Source organism: Anser brachyrhynchus, assembly GCF_964034855.1.
Source record: "Anser brachyrhynchus genome assembly, chromosome: 15".
Classification (NCBI taxonomy): domain Eukaryota; kingdom Metazoa; phylum Chordata; class Aves; order Anseriformes; family Anatidae; genus Anser; species Anser brachyrhynchus.
This window is the reverse complement of record NC_137733.1, coordinates 4,392,314-4,414,350: the sequence shown is the minus strand read 5'-3', so window position 1 is coordinate 4,414,350 and position 22,037 is coordinate 4,392,314. Positions and strand designations below refer to the sequence as shown.

At 43.7% G+C, this 22,037-nt stretch overlaps 1 protein-coding gene across 4 annotated transcripts in view; it reads left to right on the top strand.

Moving 5' to 3' along the window:
- The first annotated feature begins 1,096 nt into the window (after positions 1-1,096).
- CRAMP1 (cramped chromatin regulator homolog 1) overlaps positions 1,097-22,037 on the top strand; it is a 45,007-nt gene continuing 24,066 nt past the window's right edge. Inside the window, exons 1-6 of one of the 4 annotated variants that reach the window (XM_080557012.1) lie at positions 1,097-1,487; positions 3,813-4,162; positions 14,270-14,463; positions 15,970-16,123; positions 18,093-18,176; positions 20,280-20,328. In XM_080557012.1, the coding sequence (XP_080413138.1) occupies positions 3,814-4,162; positions 14,270-14,463; positions 15,970-16,123; positions 18,093-18,176; positions 20,280-20,328 (830 nt within the window). In that variant the 5' untranslated portion in view covers positions 1,097-1,487; position 3,813. Of the gene's footprint in view, positions 1,488-3,004; positions 3,341-3,812; positions 4,163-14,269; positions 14,464-15,969; positions 16,124-18,092; positions 18,177-20,279; positions 20,329-22,037 lie in introns of those variants that run through there. The other 3 variants (XM_080557011.1, XM_080557010.1, XM_080557013.1) reach the window with 3 other exon arrangements.

The following is a 22,037-nucleotide window of genomic DNA, read 5'->3' as shown; positions in this document are numbered from 1 at the left end:
TTGCTTTCAGTACATCACTTACAACACTGAAGAAAAAGCTGATTAAAATCCTTAATTGGTAACAAAGGTGCTTCTAATCAAGCACCTCAGCAGCACGCTCAGCCTGTGGGCCACCCTCAGCTCAGAACCTTCCAGAAGCACAGCCGCCGTTTCGGGATGGCCCAGCCTCTCAGCAGCTCTGTGGCCAAACCTCCAGTGCTCAGCTATGCTTCTAGTGCTGCTCTTTGTAAGAACTCCCGTAAGATCTGCAAGAATTGGTCATTTCTTCACACCCCACCAAACCCAGGCTTCGCAGGGATGCTCAGCACCAGACCGGCCAGCACAGCCCCTGCTGGTGCCAAGGCTTTGCCAGAGGCACGGCGTGCTCCAGGCCGAGAGCAGACCCCAGGTCTCCCCTCCACACCCCACCTCCGAGGGCACAAGCGAGGGGAGCAGCAGGCACCCAAAGCCGCGCGGCAGCAGCTCCCCGCGCCGCAGGCTACCAGGAGAGCCTGCCCCGGCGGGAGGAGAGCGGGCTCCGCAGCGGGACGGGCGGACACAGGGCAGCCCCGCACCGCTTCGCCTCCCGGCTACGACGCAAGCATGGGACGCTGCGGCGGGGCAGCACAGCGAGCGGTGCCAAGCGGCGGCCTCGCCCCGCAGCGCCTCTCACGGGCTGAGACGCAAGGTCCTTCACGTCCGCAGCGGCGCCGCGGGCCGCCCGCTCCCAGAGGAAGCCCCAGCGCCAACCACAGCACGCTCCACCCCACACCCAGCCCCTCACTCGCAAAAGCACCGCCTTTTCCGGCGGGCGCCATAAATACAGCGCCGCATGCAAATCAAGAGCTCTCTAGCCAATGAGAACCCAGACGACGGCCATTAGCTACCCTCCTTCCCAATCAGCAGCCGGCTCGCGGGGCTCGCCTCGCCCTCGGCCGGCCCCCAGCTGCCGCCTCTTCCCCCGAGTTACGCCGCCGTCGCCCTCCCCGCGCCGCGCGGTGATTGGCCGGCGTCGGCGCCGCGGCCCCGCCTCCCGCCTCGCTCCCGCGTGCCGCCAGCCAATGGCGGCCTTTGTTTGGGGTCCCGCCAGGGGCGGCCCGACGCGCCCGGCGAGGCCCGGCGCAGGCTGACGAGGAAGCGGAACCGCGGCGGCCCGCACCCAGCGCGGCGGCCCGCAGCCCCCCACCGCCGCCCGCTGCGGGGCCGAGCCGGCCCGCCAGGGAGCCGCGGCTCCGGCTCGGGGGCGCTGAGGCCGGCCGGGAAGCGGCGGTGCCGCGGTCGCGGGGATAGGCGGCCTCCCCGGCCGGGCAGCGGGGCCGCTGCCGCCGGCAGCGCTGGGAGGGCCGCTGGAGGCCGCGGGGGTCGCGGGGCGCGCCGGCCTCCGCCCGAGCTGGCGGCTCTGGGGCGCGGCCTGCGGGTGCCTGGGGCTGCGGGGGGCGGAGGAGCCGGAGCGGCCGCCGCCGGGAGCGCCGGAGCGCGGAGGCTGCGAGGCGGCGTTGATGCGGCAGGTAACGCTGCAGGCACGGCCCGGGCCGGGGGAGGGCGGCGGCTCCTCGGGCTCCCGCGGGGCCTGAGGGCCGCTGGGGCCGGCACAGCGGGCGGCGCTGGGGCCCGAGCCCCCGGCAGCGGGAGGAGGCGGCGCCGGGGGCTGCGGGGGGCTGAGGAGCGCGGGGAGAGCCGGGGTTTTGTGAGCGGCGCCGGGTGAGGAGGCGCGGGGCGTGCGGCGGTGTGGCTGGGGAGGGCGTGCGTCTGAAAGCAAAAGGGAAAGCGAAAACAGCGGGTGGAGGGGGTAAACGGTGCGAGCCCCCGCCGAAGGGTTTGGCCAGGATGCTGCGAAGGGGGGTGGATGCTGGGGGTGGCTGCCCTGGCCTCCTACCGTGTCTTGAGACCGCCCCAGAGGTGTGTGGTTGGGGGGGAGAAACCCTTCAGCCTTCTGACAGAGATTGCTGGGGGGAACGCAGCAGCTGCATCGTCTGACTTGGGGTAATAAAACCCAAATGGAGATCAAGGAGGTTTGAGTCCTCCCAGAGTTAATATTTTTTTGAGCACAAACTGTCGGGGTTTGAAGATTTCTGTCATCACAGCGACTGAAAATATATATATTTTTTTTTTAATGTGGAGAAGACCTCTGTTGGTGATCGGGGCTCCGTCAGGTTTTATATGAACTTTTAATATCAACTTATATTTACAGTTCAAACCAGCTTATTGGGCTTTTTGCAAAGAACGGAACATTGCCCCATGTTTTTCTGAGCTGCTAGGTACGGTATTTCAGCTGGGAATTGTTAGAGGGAAAAGTAACTCTTTAGTAATAGGAACATAGTCCGTAAAGTGTAACAACGCGCATTCAGGTGTGGTGTTATGCTGATGCACCTGGTTTACTTTAAAACACTCCATCCTGGTATCAGCCTGATCTGTTGCAATTCCATCATTTTGTTAGTGATATTTGGAATTTCCTTCTCTCCCTGGTGTTTATCTTTGCCCTTAATTAAAGTTGGACTGTGGCTTCTGTGCTGGCGATAAGGCGTTGCAACTGCTAGTTCTCTCTTCTGCCGTGGAACGGTTTCTTTCTTAGAAGTTGACTTCTAGATCAGGTGCCAGGCCCATTTTTACACTCTCTTAAAAAAAACTGCTGTTGGCTTGTAGCAGATAATGTGATTTAATGCCTTAAGCTCTTGTGCGTGTGCACGTGTCTGGTGTTCTGTTCCAGGTACCCCTGTGCCGGGCAGATTTCTGAAGTTAGTGAGCGGCCATCCCAAATGGCCCCCAAATGTCAGACCCGGCGTTTAAGCGATCTGGTGGTGCCTCTCGGAGGGCGCAGAGCAGTGTCCCGGCAGATCGCGGGGTAAAACTTTACTGCTGGCCCGGGAGGTCGCGGCACCCGAGCTGTCCCCGTCGAGGCGAGGGGGGGACGCCGCCGCTGCGGGTGCCCGCGGAGTTTGTGGCCCCCTGAGGTAACGCCGCGGGGTGCGGGCGCGGGCGCGGGCCGGCCGCGAGCGGTGCCGGCGGCTGCCGAAGCCGCGAGCGAGAACCGAGCCGAGGGGGCTGCGGGGAGCCGGTCCCCTCCCGGCCCGGCCGGCCCGTGACAGGCGAGCCGCCGCCCGGGCGATGCTCGCGGTGAAGGCGGCCGGGCTGCCGGGGCCGGCCGTGGCCGGCTCCCCCCGGGCCGAGCGGTGCCCTGGGGAGGGCCGGGAGGTGCGGGGCTGTGGCGGGGTGGGGGCGGAGGGGAGCTGGAAAGCTTGGTCGCCGTGGCCAGTCCCAGCCCCAGCCGCACACACACACAGGGAGGAGGAGAAGCCGCCGCCGCCGCAGCGAGGAGCATGGAGCCCCCCCCCGCGGCGGGCCGGGCCGGCTGGGCCCCATGGTGAGGAGGCCGGGGAGCCCCCCCGGGCCCCCGGAGCTTCGGAAGGGGTAGGATGGGGGCGAGCCCCGGGCCGGCCCCGGCCGCGCTGCCCCGCTCCGCCGGGCCCGGCGGCTGCCTCCCTCGCCGCCTGCCGAGCGCTTCCAGCGCCCGAGTTGGCCTCGGCGATTTTTTCCGCCCGAGGCGGCCCGAAGCCCTCCGGGGGGCCGCCGGGGGGGCGCCGGGGGAGCCCCGCACCCTTTTGGGCCGGTTTGGGGGGGATTCCCGCGGGGCTCTCCCCTCCCGCCCTCGGCACAGGTTGTTGGGTCGGGACAGCAAACGAAAGGGGATTTAGTAACAAACAACGGCGGCCATGTTGAGAGGAATTTCTGCAGCTAAACTTCTCCCCTCTCAGCCCAGGGGTTTCTCCCCCTCTCTGGTGGGCTCCCCGGCCTGACTTTGTGCCCCCCTCTTTTCTTTCTCTCCTCCCCAACAGGATGACGGTGAAACTGGGCGAGAGCAGCGGGGAGGAAGGGGTGAAAAAGCTGGGCAAGAGAGCAGGAGGAGATGAGGAGTCCCTGGAAGAAGAAGGGGCAGGAGGAGGAGGAGAGGCAGCTCCAGGCAGCAGCAGCACAAAGAAAGAAGAGAAGATTATCAACAGCAACACTAACAGCAGCCCCTCACCGAACCCCAGCTTGTCCCAGGCCCCGGCTGCCCTCCAGCCGTCCCACAGCCAGGACCAGCATCATTTTCTCAGGTCCAGTGTCAGACCTCAGAGCAAGAGGCTGAAGAAGGATTCTCAGGCATCCTCTTCAGTTGGCAGCAGCACTGCTGTAAAAGGCAAAGGTACTGTATTTTGGAACCCTCAAAACATGCAGGCGAGTGGGGTGTGGGGGTGTGGATCACCTGTGTGTTTGGGGGTTGTCATTCTCCTCCTGCAGATGCCATCTTTTGTTTGGTTTTGGGGAAGGTGTTTTGGGGCTTGTTTCTCACAGTAGCTGAAATCTTCTTTGTGTCCCAAGGCTTCAGCTTCTCTGCTGCCCACTCTCCCGTTTGCACTTGCAAAAATGGGGGGATTTGGATGTGTATGCGGAAGAGGGGGGAAAAAAAGCCCTTCGTTATTGAAGCAAACCTTTAATTCCTTCATTTTGTCTCCTGAGTTTTAGGAAATCTCTGTATTTTGCTTAGGAAATTAGACTCTAACAAACTGTGTAATCAGGTGGCTGCGCTCTGCGTTCTATCATTGAATAATAACAAAATATTAAATGGGTGGTAGTTTAAAAAAAAAAGGGGAAAAAAGCAAACCACAAGATATTGTTGATTTCTCTGTTATTTCTGTGACTGTTCTACTCAACGAACTATTTTGGAAACAGCTGTGAAATACACATATTGAACTATTTGTTTCTAAGGTTTTGTGAGTCACGGGTACTGCATCACTGTTTCAGAACAGTTAAGGGATTTTCATGCAATTTGATTTTTTTACTTTTTTTTTTAAATAAGGTTGTTTTGTATACATCTACGCATGCATATTTTTACCTATATATACATGCTTTTTTACTTTAGCATTGAGGATGAGAATGTTTTTTTCAAAGCAGTTTCTTCCTGAAGTAGCTGGAAAATAGCAAGGATATTTGAATATCTTGGTGCCATTGTGTGTGCTCAGCAGTTACGGGTTGACACCTGGCGCTGTAGCTGAGCTGTGCTTGAGACTAATTTTGGATACCTTGCACAAAAGTACTTGTGTTATTTGCTGTTAAGTTTTGAAAAGAATAACACTTGTAGATTTCTTCAAGATTTGAAATAGCAGAAATTATTTTTGTCGTCTGAAACTAAATAAAACTCCATGTAGCATGGATGTATATTGAACATTACCACACTTTTTTGGTCCATTGCAGTGGTATGCACTTGCTGGACATTAGGTAAACACTAAGAATTGTGGCAGTTTTGTGTTGCAGTAAGAAAGCAGTGTTTTACACATTGCCACCTTTTAGTTATTGCCATATAATGTAAAAAATATTGAATTTAGCTGTTTCACAGTTAATATAATTGAATATTTTTAATACCTTTATAAGTCCTCTATAATCTCGTAAACTTTTTTGATCTGAGTGAAAATCTTCTGTGTGTGGTGTTGGAGGTTAGAGGCCTGTGTAAAGGCCTGTGTAAATTTTCTCCCAGCTGCATTAAGCCAAATAAACAAGCAGATGGAATACCCAGGAGTGTTTAGCTACAGACAATTATTTCAAGGGTTGTAAGTAGCGTTAAATGGGAGGAGATACTCCTTTGGAATAAACGTTATCCATAATGGACGAGTGTAATAATGTGCATTTGCAGTTTCATTGCTTTGGAAGTGTATGCACATGTGAACAAAATACACGCATCTTGCACATGTGTATATTCGTATTTTTATATTTGTACATAAACATTCACTTATGTTTTAGAGGAGTGGAATGATATTTAACGAGGTGTATTGATACAGTTGAAAAGCAGACTCTGTTCTGCAATTCAGATCCCAAAATAACTATAATAAATGTATGTATTAATCATACATACAGAACAGACTATATTATTTCAGTAATCGGTCGTAGATAGGCAATCACTGTACCTGACTATATTGTCAGGTTTGGAGAAACTTTAAGTCACTGGGGGAGATGGTCACTGGTAGAATGACAATTATGCTTTCACATTTTGAACTGTAAGACCAGCCACAGCTTTGCCTGGCTGGTTTAGATGTGAACATATTAAAGCTGATACTTCTCTGATATGACTGAGATTATAACTGTCAGATCTTGGAGAACGGAGCCATGGAGTGGGATCCTTTCAAATTTGAGCTCTTTACATGCAGAGATATATGCTGAGACACTTTCCAGGCTTGTCTGAATTCTCCCTAATGAAATGTTTTGTGCTGAGAAGTTATAGGGGTTTGCATTCCAAGTGAAGTGTCTCTCAGAGCTAGCTTCCCGTAGGGAACCGGTTGAATAGTGAAGATTACCAATAAGGATTGTACTAAAGTCCTTACAGTTGCTGGCCCACCAACTTTCTCCTCCTCTGTAAGTATAAAAATGATAAAGAGCTCAAATGCATTTGCAATCCTTTGTATCAGCTCTGAAAATTTGAAGCTTTTGCATTTTGCATGGCACAATCAAGGTGATAACTGCAAAGGTAACGGTGACATGGGACAGTGGGAGTGTCGAGACCATGCTTACATTTGGTCCAGTGAAACCAGAAACTTAATTGTGTCATGATCTTTCAATAAAGCTACGTAACCCTTAAAATTGTATTAAGGTGGTCCTGCTTTTAGAATATGTGTATTCTAAAGTGAAGTCTCTTTTGAAGGCTATTATTAAGGAATGTGATCATTAAAATTAATTTCTTTCAAATCGTAGTTACACAGCAGGCATTGATTTATCCTAATCATGTCTTTAAAAGCCATTTGAAAGTAGTAGTATTTTCTATCTGTCACAGATCCTTTATAATTTTTTTTGCATTTATGCTTTGAGGGTACTTTATTGCAGCAAACAAATTATTCTTAAAGTAAACTTCATTGCATGCAGCAGGAAAAGTTTGCCTGCTCAACAGCTGCTGACTTTCTGACTTTATCTTACTATGGTTCAGAGAAGATATTTAATAATATTTCTCAAATTCTGCGTAGTAAAATAGATAAACGCAGTCCTAATTTTCAGATCTCCCTGATGCAATATTTAGTTGTGGATTTCTTTACTTTTTATTTTTTATTCTGGATCTTTGTGTGCCGTTGTTACACTTTGACTTTAGGGCAAAAATGACAAAAATATTATGGTAAAATAAAGTTTGAGAACTGTTTAGCTTCTAAAAGTCACACCATTTTGATTGCTAAAAGGTTTATCAAAGTTTGTGCACAAGTATCTAAACGTGTAATTTTTTTAGAATTATTATCTTATTTTCAAATATTGATCATCTTTTTATTATTTCAGGTTCATAATCTATGCTCTAAATAGTGGAAGTAGTGGAATAGCTTGGAAGTAAGTCTTTAAGTAACTTTTGTGCGCGAAACCAGAGAAGGAACCTGAAGGATTGGTTGGGTGCGGTCAGTTGATTGAGAGCTCAGATGCAGGAAGGTTTTTTGAGGGAAAAGAAGCAGCCCAATATAAGGTCGCTGGAGAAAAGGCATTTCTGAGAGTTTACTTCTCAAATGCAGATATGCCACACTGTTGCTGAGCACAGGTTTTAAGGTGTGTTTTGGGGCACTGTGAAGCAGTGAGTGGTGAAAATACGTGTGTGTATGTTGTGACCATGTTAGTAAAAGTAAATGCAGACTATGTTGCCATCGTATGCTGTAGATGTACTAGGAACTAAAGTAGGGCGTTCTCATTTTCATGTTTTTATTCATTTTCTGAATGCATAATGAAGTTGGGAGGAAATAGTAACAAAATCTAATGGTGACGAGCTGAAGCTTGAAAGCGTCTTTCATGCTGTTACTCTAGACTTATTCATAAAATGTGTAATAAGCAGTTTTCTTTAAAAAATAAATTACTCAGCTGAAAGCATTAATTGAATTAAAACATTCAATCTTTTGGCATTGTATAAAACTCGCTGGAAAGCAGTTCACAGTTTGCTTCAGCCCAACAAAGTTGCGTGTTCTGTAGTATGTGAATTAAATTAACTAGTGGGTCTTCTGTGAAGAGGCTGTGTAGACCAAGGTGTACCCAGTGATGTACTTGCGGAATGATTTTATAGTATCTTTGCAAATTTGTATGCTGAAGGATGTATCGTAACTTTCATGTGAAATGTGATTCCTCCAGCATTATTTCTTTAGGGAATGAATGACAGTTTTAAAAACTACCAGCACAGTCCCTCGTTCTAATATTCTTCTTAATTCTATCAATCTAATTTCCTGCTGGTACCTCTCTTCCCGTCCTAAACTGAGGTGCTTTCATTTATGCTTTTTTCCTCCCTCCCTTCCCTTGAAAGTTGCTCAGGACAAAAATTGTGCAGTGTCTCATTCCACACCATGAGAGGAGGATTTTGTTTGGTGTGCCCTGTGCTGTAGGTACTGAACTTTGAAAGGTGGCTGCCTGCAAGGCACATGGCTGCACAACCACATAGTTCAGGCAGAACCTTGTACGAGGCCTCACGCCTAGTGGAGGTGCTTACAATGCATTCTTCTCTTTAAGGGTGTTTTCTAATGGAAGAGCAAGAGAATGATTTACTTGAGGTGGGGGAGTAACCAAATTTATAATAAACCATGGTTATTTTTTACAGCTGTGTTTGGTTAGCTCAGATACCACTTTGATAGCTTGAATGTGTTCTGTCCATAGACAAGCGAGTCTTCAGTTCAGTATAGTAACGTGTGTGTGTTTATATACATATATATTTATACACACATGCACACACATACATATGTATCAGGAGTGTAGACTCCTGCTGCTAACTGGCACTGCATATGATTAAAAACATTCAACTATATCTTGCTTTTGCAGGTCTTCAAAATAGTAAGAGATGGAAGAAGCTAAACTAATTTGTCTTTGTAGGACATTAATAGGTTTTATTTAAAACTTTGAATGTTAATTCGTAACAGGAGCATAATACAGTGTGAACATACAACATGGCTTGGGCTGTACTAGATTAGCCGTCCTAGGAGTCCATGCCATTTACTACAGAGGCATACAAGGTAGAAAGCCACTTCCCAGTTAAAATGTTAATCCTCAAACAGAAGCATTGACATGCAAGGAATGTATTGGTATCTCTCCCTCTCTTGTCTGTATTCTCTTCTCATCTACAGTTATTGGAGAGGAAAGCAAATTGGATTCAGCTGCAGCTTTGTTGGGTCCTTCCATGGAGCAAGTGGCTTCACTTAAATTCCTGTGTGTCCGATGCATTTCTTCTCTGAAGTACATGATGTAGTATCTAACTTTGGAAAGATACGTGGCTCAAAATGGGATTTGTTTAACAAATCATCAGGAAGAAAGTTGGGACGTGTCTTTGCTTTTTTTCATTAAAACTGAGGAGTAGATGCTATTGAGGAATGTTCTGCCATGAGAATAGCAGAATGCATTTGGAAGCCATCTGGAAACTATAGATTATTAGCACCTTGTCCAGTTCTGTTGGCAACAAATGTTTTGATGTGCATTTCTAAAGACTGCTAAGCACTAATACAGGTTTGTGAGGGGGAAGAATACTCAAAAGTATTATCTACTGTGGCCTTAATGGCAGTCTTTGCTCAGAAATGCTTTTAAAGATGGTACTGTGTAGTTCAACCTTGTTACTGGCTTGTATAGAATCTAAAACAAGAAAATATGCTGTGAAGGAAACTTTATGTCATGGTACAGGTTGGCATTTGCATCCTGTGCTTTGGAGAGGGAGTTCAGCGTTTTAAGCTCTGAATTTGGCTGGCAGTGTGCAAGAATCTGTGAAATCATCATCTCATTTCTAAAGGTATTTCCTGGTAGATGTTCCCCTTGTATTTGACGGGTGACTCCTGAAGAAGTTCACATTTTGCAACTAACCCTTTAGAACACCAATAAGGAAACCAGGCTGCATGTTGAGATACATGAGTGTAGTGGGGATTAACTGCTGAATGCCAGCTTCTAGAATCTGTAAGATACTAATCAGCTGGCATGTAAGAGCTGTGAGTAGAAAATTGAAGAGTAAACACAGAGATGCTACCTACAGCCTAGGAGGAAAAACTTCTTGTGATTATAGTCAGGATAAGACACTGATACTCACCGTGATTTGCTTTTTGCATATATATGCAGTGTTCCATCGTTTGTCACTTTCATACCAGATCGTAAGCTGCGGTCTTTAAATATCTTTGTATTATTTTTTTTGCAAGTATTTGCATTTTTCTTAGAGCTGTGAAGACAACTTCATCTACAGAAAAAATAGTTCGAGATGTTCCTATATTCACAGATATGAGAAGTTCTAATAGACAATACTAGATTACTGGAACAAACTGTGGTCTTGTTAGGGGTTAGAGTTCAAACACCAAGTATAGAAACTTGATGTTTTTGCAAACTGTGGATTGAAAGATGAGTGAAAACACTGAGGACTTACGCATCCAAACTTGCTGCTTTGTACCTCATATGCAGGAGCTAGCATCCCCCTGCATCCTGGAGTGAAAAGAAGGAATTGTTTTGGCGTGGCTGTGGAGATGTCCAGTCCTGTGACTGGGTAATGAAGGCTGAGTAGGCAGAGCGAGGATAACTGTCTTGTCTTTGTCTTGTCTGCAGTGATCTCACATAAATGTCTTTATGTAGGAGAAGCACCTAACCGGACTGTTTGAGTAAGCTCCCTTCCTCTCTCCAGCAGTTTTGCAGCATTCATGGGTACGGCTGGCCTCGATGGACCTTTTTGTTTTAATGCATTAGTTAAATTTTAAATAATCTGTTGTTGGGATTTAATGATGATTATCATCTGTCATTAGTGACGGGATGGAAACTTGTTAGCTGTTTTGCATATTACAAGAATCTCATACAGTAAGATTGAAACAGTGAATTTATAGCGTGAGATGTAATAATGTATGACTATTTTTACTTTTGCCTTTTATCCTCATTTTTTTTATGTTACGTTTTAGAATACACTGCATTCCATTTCCTCACTGAGATCCAGTAAGCTGCAGAGTGGATTGTGGTAACGCAGGGGTAGATATTACTGTGCACAGTAGCAAGGAAGATACTGCAAACACATGGTAGAGCTAAGTCCTTTATTCCTGGAGTAATTGAATGGCATGTAAGATCTCTGCGGAGGTAACAAGATATTAGAATTTTTAAATCTTCACACATTACTGTAAACGTTTCTCTGGATAGTGATTTATTTGTGTTTAAAACAAGAAAGAATGTGATGAACTTCCCAGGATTACAATTTGTAATTCCAGGAGTCTGTCTTGTAGAATAGTAAGTAAACCTAAAGGAATGAAGGAGCAATATTGAGCTACGTATCCTTTGTAGAAGCTGGATCAGTGCAGTCCTTCCTTAGCATGTCCTGAGGGGAGGATCCTCAATAGAATTGTTCTTTTAATTTCATCTTTTACATTCAGCTAAGTGGAAATCTGCTGAACTTTATAGTCTCACTAGAATTTGAAGTCCTTTCTGATGGTTTTGCATCTTAAGTTTCTATTAAAAACGCTTTATGAAAACTTTGTGTACCAATTGTGCTGTACAATCTTTATAAAATCCTTGATAAAATCTTTAGTTACAGCATCTGACCTTAGGTTTTTACTTGATCATGTATACACAGATAATTAAAAAATAAAATACATCTATATACCTATATCTATCTAGATCCCCATATATATAATACCTGTACGTAGATAGATAGGTATAGTTCTATACATACAGGTGGTTCCTCTAAACGATTTGCCAGAAAGTTAGAGGTCTGCTATCAGAAGAGTAACTGCGCAGTAGAAATCCGTAGATGTCTTGTGATGAAGATGGTCTTTTGCACTGGGAGCTTGCAGCAACAGGATGTTGTACATTGAGATTGAAGACTGATGTATTCACCTTTCTTGACCAGAAATTTTAAATATTAAGATTTGTATTTCTTTACCGTGCAAATTGTGATGTTCCGGTCTCACATTTGCAGAGGACAGAAGCAATTTGGGGTCTTACAAAGAGCTGTTTATCTTCTCAGCCACCTGTTAAAGTGCCTCAGATCTTTCTAATTATTTTTTTTAAAGACTTGTCTTCATAGTATCAGAATTAAATTGCTTAACGTTGTCTTCACAGTATCAAAATTAAATTGCTTAACTTTGAGTTATTTTGTGAGTCACTGATGAAGGCTTTAGGAAATAGAGAAGGTTGGTTGGTTGTTTTCCCCAGAATTTTTTTAGGTGAATTTTCTTATAGTTACGTGATTCTATTTCATGCTTTGCCTTATTTGCTTCTCTGTGGTGGCAGTAATTTTCTTTGAAAGGATGAAATAACAGTTCTTGGAAATAAAAAATAACCTTAAAATGGTCACAATATCATAATTAATATCAGGTATATATTTATTGCAGGAAAAGAGTGCTTTCATGCATTTTACTCTGTTCTAAATTTTGTTTCCTATATACTTTGTTGCTTGAACATACTGCTGCTCTAGGATTTAGAGCAGTATGGTTTTACAGTCTCAAGGAACTCCTTTTGAAATGCAACTGAATACCTACAGTTAAGATTTACATACAAGTCTTTCAAATCTTTAAATCGGAGCAAGCCTTTAAAAGTTGATTCTTCTGATACTCTTTTGCATTTTAATATAATTCAGGATTATCAAACTGGGATATCCTAGCTATTGAACGAGAAATAGAAATTCTGTACTTCCGTAATTAACATAGACTTTGTCAGGTACGCAAACTGCTTCACATAACTGAATTTCAAAAGATAACTGAGCTGAAGCCAAGTGCAAGGTTGTGCCCCTGGGACAGGGCAAACCCAAGCGCAGACACAGGCTGGGCAGAGAATGGATTGAGAGCAGCCCTGATGGAGAAGGACCTGGGCGTGTCGGTTGATGAGAAGCTCAACTTGTGCCAGCAAGGTGTGCTTGCAGCCCAGAAAGCCAAATGTATCCTGGGCTGCGCCAAAAGCAGCGTGGCCAGCAGGTCAAGGGGGGTGATTGTCGCCCTATGGTCTGCTCTTGTGAGACCCCACCTGGAGCCGTGTGTTCAGGTCAGGGACCTCCAGCACAAGGATGTGGACCTACTAGAATGAGTCCAGAGGAGGGCCACGAAGATGATCAAAGGAGTGGAGCACCTCTCCTATAGAGACAGGCTGAGGGAATTCAGCCTGGAGAAGAGAAGGCTCTGGAGAGACCTTACAGCGGCCTGCTGGTACCTAAAGGGGGCTACAGGAAAGCTGTGGAGGGACTCTGTCAGGGGCGTAGTGATAGGACAAGGGGCAATGGCTTTAAACTAAAAGAGGGTATGTTTAGATTAGATAGGAGGGTGAAATTCATTACTGTGAGGGCGGTGAGCCACTGGAACAGTTTGCCCAGAGCAGCTGTGGATGCCCCATCCCTGGTGGTGTTCAGGGCCAGGTTGGACGGGGCCATGAGCAACGTGGTCTAGTGGGTGGCATCCCTGCCCATGGCAGGGGGTTGGAACCAGATGATCTTGAAGGTCCTTTCCCACCCAAGCTGTTCTGATTCTTTTCAGTTCTTAGCATAGAATGCTTTGTGCGCAAATGCATATAAAAGTCTGGTAAACTAGTTGGGACTGCTGTGTTACACGAGCTGGGCCTATGTCCAGTTATTGCCATTATCGTTTATCTGTATAAATGGAAACAGTAATAAGCTTTCTTTATAATAAGAAATGTATGTTGAATGTTGAAATGATGTTGTTTTATAAACTACAATCCTGCACTGGTAAAGGCAGTCAAATCCTAATTCTCAGAAAAATTGGAGAAAATGTATTTTTGAAGTGTAAGTTATTGAGTGCTTACATTTTCATGGAAAAAATGGAGTATGCTCCGTTGGGCTGTCTCCCTGGTTTCTGGATTCTGATAATCTGTTACAATGTCAAACCAAATACCATGCTTGGTTTGATTTCTCTTGTGAATAAATCACGTATTTAAGGTTGGATGATAATGTTTGTAATGATTAAATGGTCTTCAAGAGACTTACCGTTCCAGAGGTGATTTTCAAAGATATTTTATTCTTTGCAATTAATGTGGGGGGAATCTTGTTGCGTTATACACAGCTATTGGAGCTTCCAATCTTTCTTCTTCACTACTTGCAAAAACAGCAAATTCCTGAATCATTCCCTGAATGGTTCCCTGAATTAGGTTCTTCGGGGTGCCGACAACTGACAAACACAGAATCAAGATTACACTTCTGTGCCTTTTTCCAAAAGTCGCATCAGAATCTGTGCTACGAAGAGGGATTGGGACTTGCCGTCATTGGGATAGCTTGAATTATCCTTGTAATTTTCCTAGGTGGGCTTAGTTCCTTCCTTATACGTGAATCCTGATATTGGTTTAATATTCACACCAGTTGTGTTTTTTGCAGCAGCAGATAATGGAGGATCTGCATCTGGTGGCACATCAGGAATTCCTCCCAGCAATCCTACTGCAAATTCCAAGTCAGCAGCAAGGAACCTGGGCTCCTCAGCTGGAGAGAAGGAGGAAGGAAAGAAGGTCAGACGTCAGTGGGAATCGTGGAGCACAGAGGACAAAAATACTTTCTTCGAGGGACTGTATGAGGTACATGTAGAGGAAAATAACCAGCTTAGATGGCTTAATTTGGTATGTGGATATTCCTAAAGAATGTTGATTTAATTGGGATTTGCAAGAGCACCACCCGTATGCATATATTGCATTTGTCTGTGAGTATATGTGTCTATGCAGTTGGCTATACAACAGCTGTGGATCAAAAGCCACCTTTCAAAACTGTCAAGCTTTTTTTCTGAAATACATTGGAAATATATGTGTGAGTTTTATTCACGAATGTTAATAATAACATTTTTTATTATGGTTCTATTTCAAGTATGAAAAAAATCCCCATCTCAACTTTGAAAAGCAACACACTCATGTTGTAATATTAGCAAATAAGAAAATACATTTTCTTTTAACCTGTCGCAGGCACTGTAGTGTTTTGAGGATAAGCAGGCTTAAGCCTTTTCAGTACTAGGGTTGAGAGACAAGGAAAAGTTAGATCATCTAACTCTTTGTCTCATATGTTTTATACAATATGTTCCTGGTTGTCCTGTTCTTACAATTATTTTTAAGAGCACTTCTGTTACAAAAACAGATGCTAAAGGGGAAAACAAAAGAAATACTTATGGGCTTGTTTGTTTTTTTTTTTTTTAGTGGTAAGCGTGATTCATGTGTATATTTTGTGGAAAAAAACGAACAATTAAACTGTTTTCTTTTAAGTCCCTCCATCACTGAAAGAACATGTTTGTTTTTCTGCTTTCATTCATTTTGTGCTGTTACCTTTCCAAAGAGGTTTTCATACTTTGTAGTCCTACTTAAATGAAGTGTTTTTGAATTTTGAGAAATTTTATGATACAGGAATTCAGTAGTAATGTTCTTAAAATTATTTTTTCCTTTTTTTGGACTCCAGGGATTTTATGAGAATTAAATAATTTAAGGGGACAGTTAGGTGTCTTCTTTTTACCGTGAGAATAAGCTTCTAAATAACTTGTAGTGTAAAAGGGTGTTTTCTGTTTCTGTTTGAAAAACAAAACAAGAAAACAAACAATCAAAACCTAACAACTCTTCCTTATTATTAGAAACTCAAATTTTGTACCACTAATAACCTGAATATGAAATTTACTGTAAATAAAAATGAAGCTATTAAATATAACATTTTCCCCAGTCAGAAATGAAGGTAGGACAGAGGAGAGGAAAAATGCTGTGGAAAGTGAAGAAAGCTAAGTGAGAAAGTCAGTATTTTCAATTCTGGTACTCAGTGCATTTGAGTAAAGTTGCCTTTTAAAAGGTTTTTAGCAACTTACATTTCTTTATTTTGAAAAAAAACACAAGAAAATGTAATTTCTTTGGCATCTATAATACATTTTATATAACATAAAGGAAAACATTGTCATTCTTGTGCTGTTGAGTTCTGATAACCAAGACTTTTGTTTATGACCACTGAGATCTAATTTCCCACAAAGAACCTCAAAATCCCTCGTGTTGTTTCAGTTGTCTTATGACAAGGGATAAGTTTGGTTATGAATATTTAGATTTGTTTTACTTATTCTTCAGCATGGAAAGGACTTTGAAGCTATCCAGAACAACATCGCCCTGAAATACAAGAAGAAAGGCAAGCCAGCAAGCATGGTGAAGAATAAAGAGCAGGTCCGCCATTTCTACTACCGCACCTGGCACAAGATTTCAAAGTACATTGACTTTGATAATGGTTAGTATGCAATGAAGTGGGCTTAGTGTAGAGCTCAGTCTTGTGAGTGTTGGAGTCCTGCCTTTTAGTACCATGGTGGAGGGTAGGAATGAAGGAAATGAAAAAGTAAGTACTGAATAGGATATCTGTGAATATGTTATATGTTTGTTAACATGACCATACCGAGGTTCTTTTTTTTAAATACTTATTAAAAATGGTATTAGTGTCATTGCTTTTATATTAGTTCACCACACCATAACAAATGCTGATCCTACTATTAATATTGAGAAGAAAAAACAGGTTCAGTTAAATGTTTTTTTATTCTCAGGAACCAGACCTTTGAGGACAGCTACCTAAATGTTAGTCAAGCATAATTTCATTAAGAATATTGATTTCAGCACTACTTTGCACTTCTTCATGGAATCATAGAATGGCTTGGGTTGGAAGGGAACTTAAATATCATCTAGTTCCACCCCCCCGCTGTGGGAAGGGATGCCACCCACTAGATCAGGTTGCCCAGGGCCTCATCAAATCTGGCCATGAACACCTCCAGGGATGGGGCCCTCCGCAGCTGCTCTGGGCAGCCTGTGCCAGTGTCTCACCACCCTCTGAGAGAAGAATATCCTCCCAACGTCTAGTCTAAATCTTGCCTATTTCAGTTTAAAATCATTCCTCTGTGTCCTGTCACTACCTGTTCGAGCAAAAAGTTACTCTTCATCTTTTTTTATAAGCGCACTTTAAGTTTTGAAAAGCTGCAGTGAGGTCTACCCAGAGCCTTCTCTTCTCCAGGCTGAACATGCCCAGCTCTCTCAGCCTTTCTCCATAGGAGAGGTGCTCTAGCCCTCTGATCATCTTCGCGGCCTTCCTCTAGACCCACTCCAACAGCCCCACATCCTTCTTGTGCTGGGGGCTCCAGACCTGGATGCAGGACCCCAAGTGGGGCCTCACAAGGGCAGAACAGAGGGGCACAGTCACCTCCCTCGACCTGCTGCCCACCCCTCTGTTGATACAGCCCAGGATGCAGTTCTCCTTCTGGGCTGCAGGTGTGTTCTGCTGGCTTGTATTGAGATTTTTGTCTGCCAGAACTCGTAAAACCTTCTCTCTAGGGCTGCTCTTAGTGAGTTCTTCCCCCAGTCTGCACTCATGTCTGGGATTGCCCCCACCCAGGTGCAGCACCTTGCACTTGGACTTGTTGAACCTCATTAGGTTCACATGGGCCCACTTCTCCAGCCTGTCCAGGTCCCTTTGGATGCCATCCCTTCCTTCTGGTGTATCAGCTGCACCACTCAGCTTGGTGTCATCTGCAAACTTGCTGAGGGTGTGCTCGATACTATCTGTCATTGATAAAGTTATTAAACAGCACCGGTCCCAGGACAGATCCCTGAGGGACACCACTCGTCACCTGCCTCCACCTGGACGCAAAGCCATTGACCGCAGCTCTCTGGCTGCGTCCATCCAGCCAATTCCTTGTCCACTGTTTGGTCCCTAGACTGTCAGTGCTGTTATGGATACTCTAGATCTTTTAGAAATAATAATGTCTATACGATGTGTGTTGATGAGAAGGGGGGAGAGGGAATGACACTCCTAAAGACATGGAATCTAGAATTTGCATTAAATCTCTGAGGTGCATTCTTATGCACAAAAGCCAGTATGAGTCTTCTGGAAATTTCAGACTTCTTAATTTTCATATAACAAAGAGGTCTGTATGCGTTTTCTGGGGAGCATCTGTATGTTTCCCTTAGAAATTGTGAACAGTTTTGTGATACTAAGGTCGATGCAACTGAATTAGCTCTATTTTGCATATTGAACTATTGGATGCTTGTTTAACTTCTGGGAAACCACTTAGGCTTACCTTCAATAAGATGTTTGTCTCATCACAGAAAATATGAATCATTTCATCTTTTCACAGAATACTCTTAATTTTCAGTGTTGAAGTGAATACCTACAATGTGGATAATGTCATCTCACTTGTACCTGTTTTGTTTTTCAGTGTTTTCTCAAGGGCTGAAAAAATCATCCCTGGAGCTTTATGGCTTAATCTGCTACGGGGAATTAAGGAAAAAGATCGGGGGATGTAAGTATGAATTTCCTCTGACGGAAAATTATTTTTATATGGTAGAATCAGAAGTGTTGCGTTATTAAGAGGTTGTGTTCATTGTATTCTATGGCAGTAGTCTGTGTAGTAGTATTATTTTTCGTTAAGTGTATTCTTAAAGATGTTCTTAGTCAACTGCACGAGTCCCCTTTTTCTTTGACAGTTTTCTTTAGCTTTTGGTATCTGGAATGCAGTGCACAGGTGACAGGTAAATGTATATGCAGTTTAGGTTATCCGTCTGTTTTATTATTGAAAAGTGTTTGCACTCACGAGTATTTCTGCCTATACAGTAAAAATCTGGGATGGTACCGTCCTCTAAGTCAGTATCTAAATCATTAAATAACAACGAACACTGAAGATGAAAAAGCGTTACAAATCATAATCAGAAATAATAACCTTACTGGCTAACCAGAATGCATTCTGACCTTGTCCATCCCAGAGGCTGGCTTTGTCCATAAGGACGAGTGTAGATGGATGAGTATATGCCTTAACCTCTGCTCCCCTGGCTTCTGGAAGCTGATCAGTTGCGTTAGCGAGGTCCCTGGTATCAGGCTTAGTACTACATTGGCATGATCTTTATGGCTTCCAGACTAGAGGGAGCTCTGATGTGACCAGCTTGGAGAATGGGCAAAGCAGAAAAGCATTGTATGCTCCAGTCCCTTCATGTATACCGTATTTTCTGTGTATTTTTTTCATTTGTCCCCAGGTTTTTGTAGAGTTGGTGTTAGATCAAAGTACTACATTTCACTTGATTTGTGAGAGGTGGAAAGTCATCAAAATAACTTTACTTCTTTGTGAACTCAAGCTAGTTGCAAAGTGGAAAAAAATTGAGAAAGTCGTGGACGTGTACAACTCCTGAAGCAATTGCGATACTTTTGCAGATTTTTTTTTTGCTAGGTTATTTTCTCACATGGGTTTTCATTGTACTGCATCATGAACTAGGCTATTTTCAACGTTCATACTGACTTTATTCTGTTTGTTCAAAGATCTCCACTATGTTAATTCATCTTGGAGAAGCAATTTTGAGCTGTTAGTAACAAGATGGTCAGAAGCAAGATAGATTGCCTTGCCAGTATAAATTAGTATTAGTGGTTATTCCCTTTTTCCACATCTTGGGTTAAAAGAATCAGCAGACCCTCCTTGGCTCTGACTGGGAGCGAGGTTTTACACAGTCACCATGGCAATGCGTGCATACTCTGTGCTTCTGTCTTTTTATAACTTTGGTACTCAGTTAAACGTTTTACCCACTTGAAAAATTCTAGTCTCTTCAAGACCAAATGGACCTGAGCAGCAAGCCTCTACACCTAGCTTATGAGAGGTCTTTTCTACAGCTGGTGAAAGTAGTTTCTTTCTCCTTTTTTTGTGGTTTTCACCCAGTACTGTTTTCCCAGAAATAGGGATGCCTTACGTAGAGCTACGGAGAATTAAAAGCATGTCAGGAATGATTTCAGTATTGCCAGAGGGAGGGTAATTGTTCAGTAAATAGGTTTGGGCATAGCACAGAGAATAGAAATCAAGTTATTTTAAAATGTTAAGTATAGTGCATAGAAGAAAGGTGTAGGTTATATGTGCATTTTATTATTTATATTTACTTTCTTTTTATTGCATCGAGAGCTGTGAATGCTTAGTGCTCTTTCATTATGCTGTGGTGCCTTAGCAACAGAGATTGAGCAGGCAGATGAGGAAGCTTTTCTTTTAACACTTCAGTGTCAGAGTAACGCACAGCAGCCTGGGTGAAGCACTGGAACAGGTTGCCCAGTGAAGTTGTGGGTGCCCCATCCCTGGAGGCGTTCAAGAGCAAGTTAGATGAGGCCCTGAGCAACCTGATCTCGTGGGTGGCATCCCTGCCCACGGCAGGGGTTTGGAACTGGATGGTCTTTGAGGTCCCTTCCAACCAGAGCCATTCTATGAATCTATGTCTGTAGCACCTAAGCTACAGTCACTTAATCCTTGAGTAAAATGTAATTTTCATGGCAAGGCAAGGACTGTGTAAAGCTTGTATATTATGAAAATAGAGTAATAACGGTCATGACTATATCACTTCAAATTCTAATTTACTATTTTATCCTTTTTCATGTAAAGGTATGGATGACAAAAATGCAGCTAAACTCAATGAGCTCATTCAGGCTGGGTAAGTAATAAGTTATTCTTGAAACTCATAAAACTGGATCGTTCATCAGCTTAATTGTTGGATTCATCATCCAGAGTCTAGGGTACTATTTTTACGTTTTTGGAGCTGGAGTTTGACATTTGATATTCTTAGTTTCTTTTGTATTTTTTTTTCTCTCCCTTTTTCCATGAAGCCATTAATTAGTAAGAAAGGATAGGTGAGCTTTAAGAAATTCATTAAAAGAGAATTATTTACAGAAGTTACGGCATTACAAATACCTTGATTAAGTATAGGGAATATAGTTCATCTCCAAAAGTTTTGCCAACAGTGCTCATGAATCCTGACTTTCAGACATGCAACAGCACTTCCAGTGTGCTGTAGGCCACAGCCCTCTAGTCACTTCTGCATCTACTTTATTTGAGGATGAGTAGTCTCTTTCACTTCAAGAATGAATTACGGGCAGTGGGGGTTCCTTTTTGATGACAATGTAGTTTTAGAATACAGAACTGGTTAGAAGTTGCCATACTATACAAAATGAGGGAACTATCTGATATTTGGACATTTTTCTAAAGTAGTCTTGCTTTTATAGTCTGTGGATTCTACAGTGAAATATCTTTCAACAGCTGTTGTTAAGGAGTGTGATCATTAAACTTAATTTCTTCCAAATTGTAGCTGCTCAGCAGACATTGGTTTGTCCTAAACACGTCTTCAGAAGAGATTTGAAAACAGCATCATTTTGTCTATTACATATCCCTTTTTATTATTGGCATTTGTCCTTCTAGGATACATTATTGTAGCAAATTATTAATGAAGTAAACTTTACTGTAAACAATAGGAGAGAGCTGCTGACTTTCTGACTTTACCTTACATAAAATGGCTACTTGGTGTTGCACCTTGATTGCTCACAAATTGAGTTCCCAAGTGAGTGCCTTACAGTTACTAGCCTTCGTTCTCCCGAGAGCTGCACTCTGTACAGTGTGCTGTTGTGTTGCAGGTCTTGAATGTCATTGTTTTTGAAATCACTTGTTCATTCTTTTGTTAATTACGAAGTTTGAAATTAGAACAGAAATTTTCATTTAGTTTGGGCTTTGTACAATTAAGAAAATCTTACCAGTAAATTTTTTCATATAATGAAATAATATTTTAAACAAATTGCTTAAATTGGAATTATCCATTAAAATGGCCTAGGCCGAGCCTTCTTTCCCTAAGAAGCTAACTTGTTGTACATCTGGAGTTCAGGATATAGGCAGTCATTTTGGTCCCGCTTTGTTGTACTGGAGAGCTTTTCTAGTACTGTGTCATCCAAATAGACTAAACCATAGTAAAGGAGACTTTTAGCAAGCTATAGTATTAATCTAGCACTTGACATTATTAACGCCTTAGTTACTCAAATTGCTAATGAGGGCTAATAATTTGTATGCAGTCTAAGTGTTAGTTCTATAAAATCTAGTCTTGTAAAAAGCCATTTTGAAAGTCAGAGTCCTTCCAGTTGAAAATATAAATACTAGTCATCTTCTACCCAAAATGTAGTGCTCATAAATTCTAACATTCTTGGGCAGTTCAGAAACACTTGCTCTTGCATAGGCTTTTTCTCCACAATGTGGAAGACGCATCTTTGCTTCCTTTATTCTCCTGCATCTCTTACCTTAGTTGTTGGGAAACTTTGTTGTTCATACCAGAATAAACTGTGCAAGGAAACATGCTCACGTTTTCATCCTCATTAGCACCGG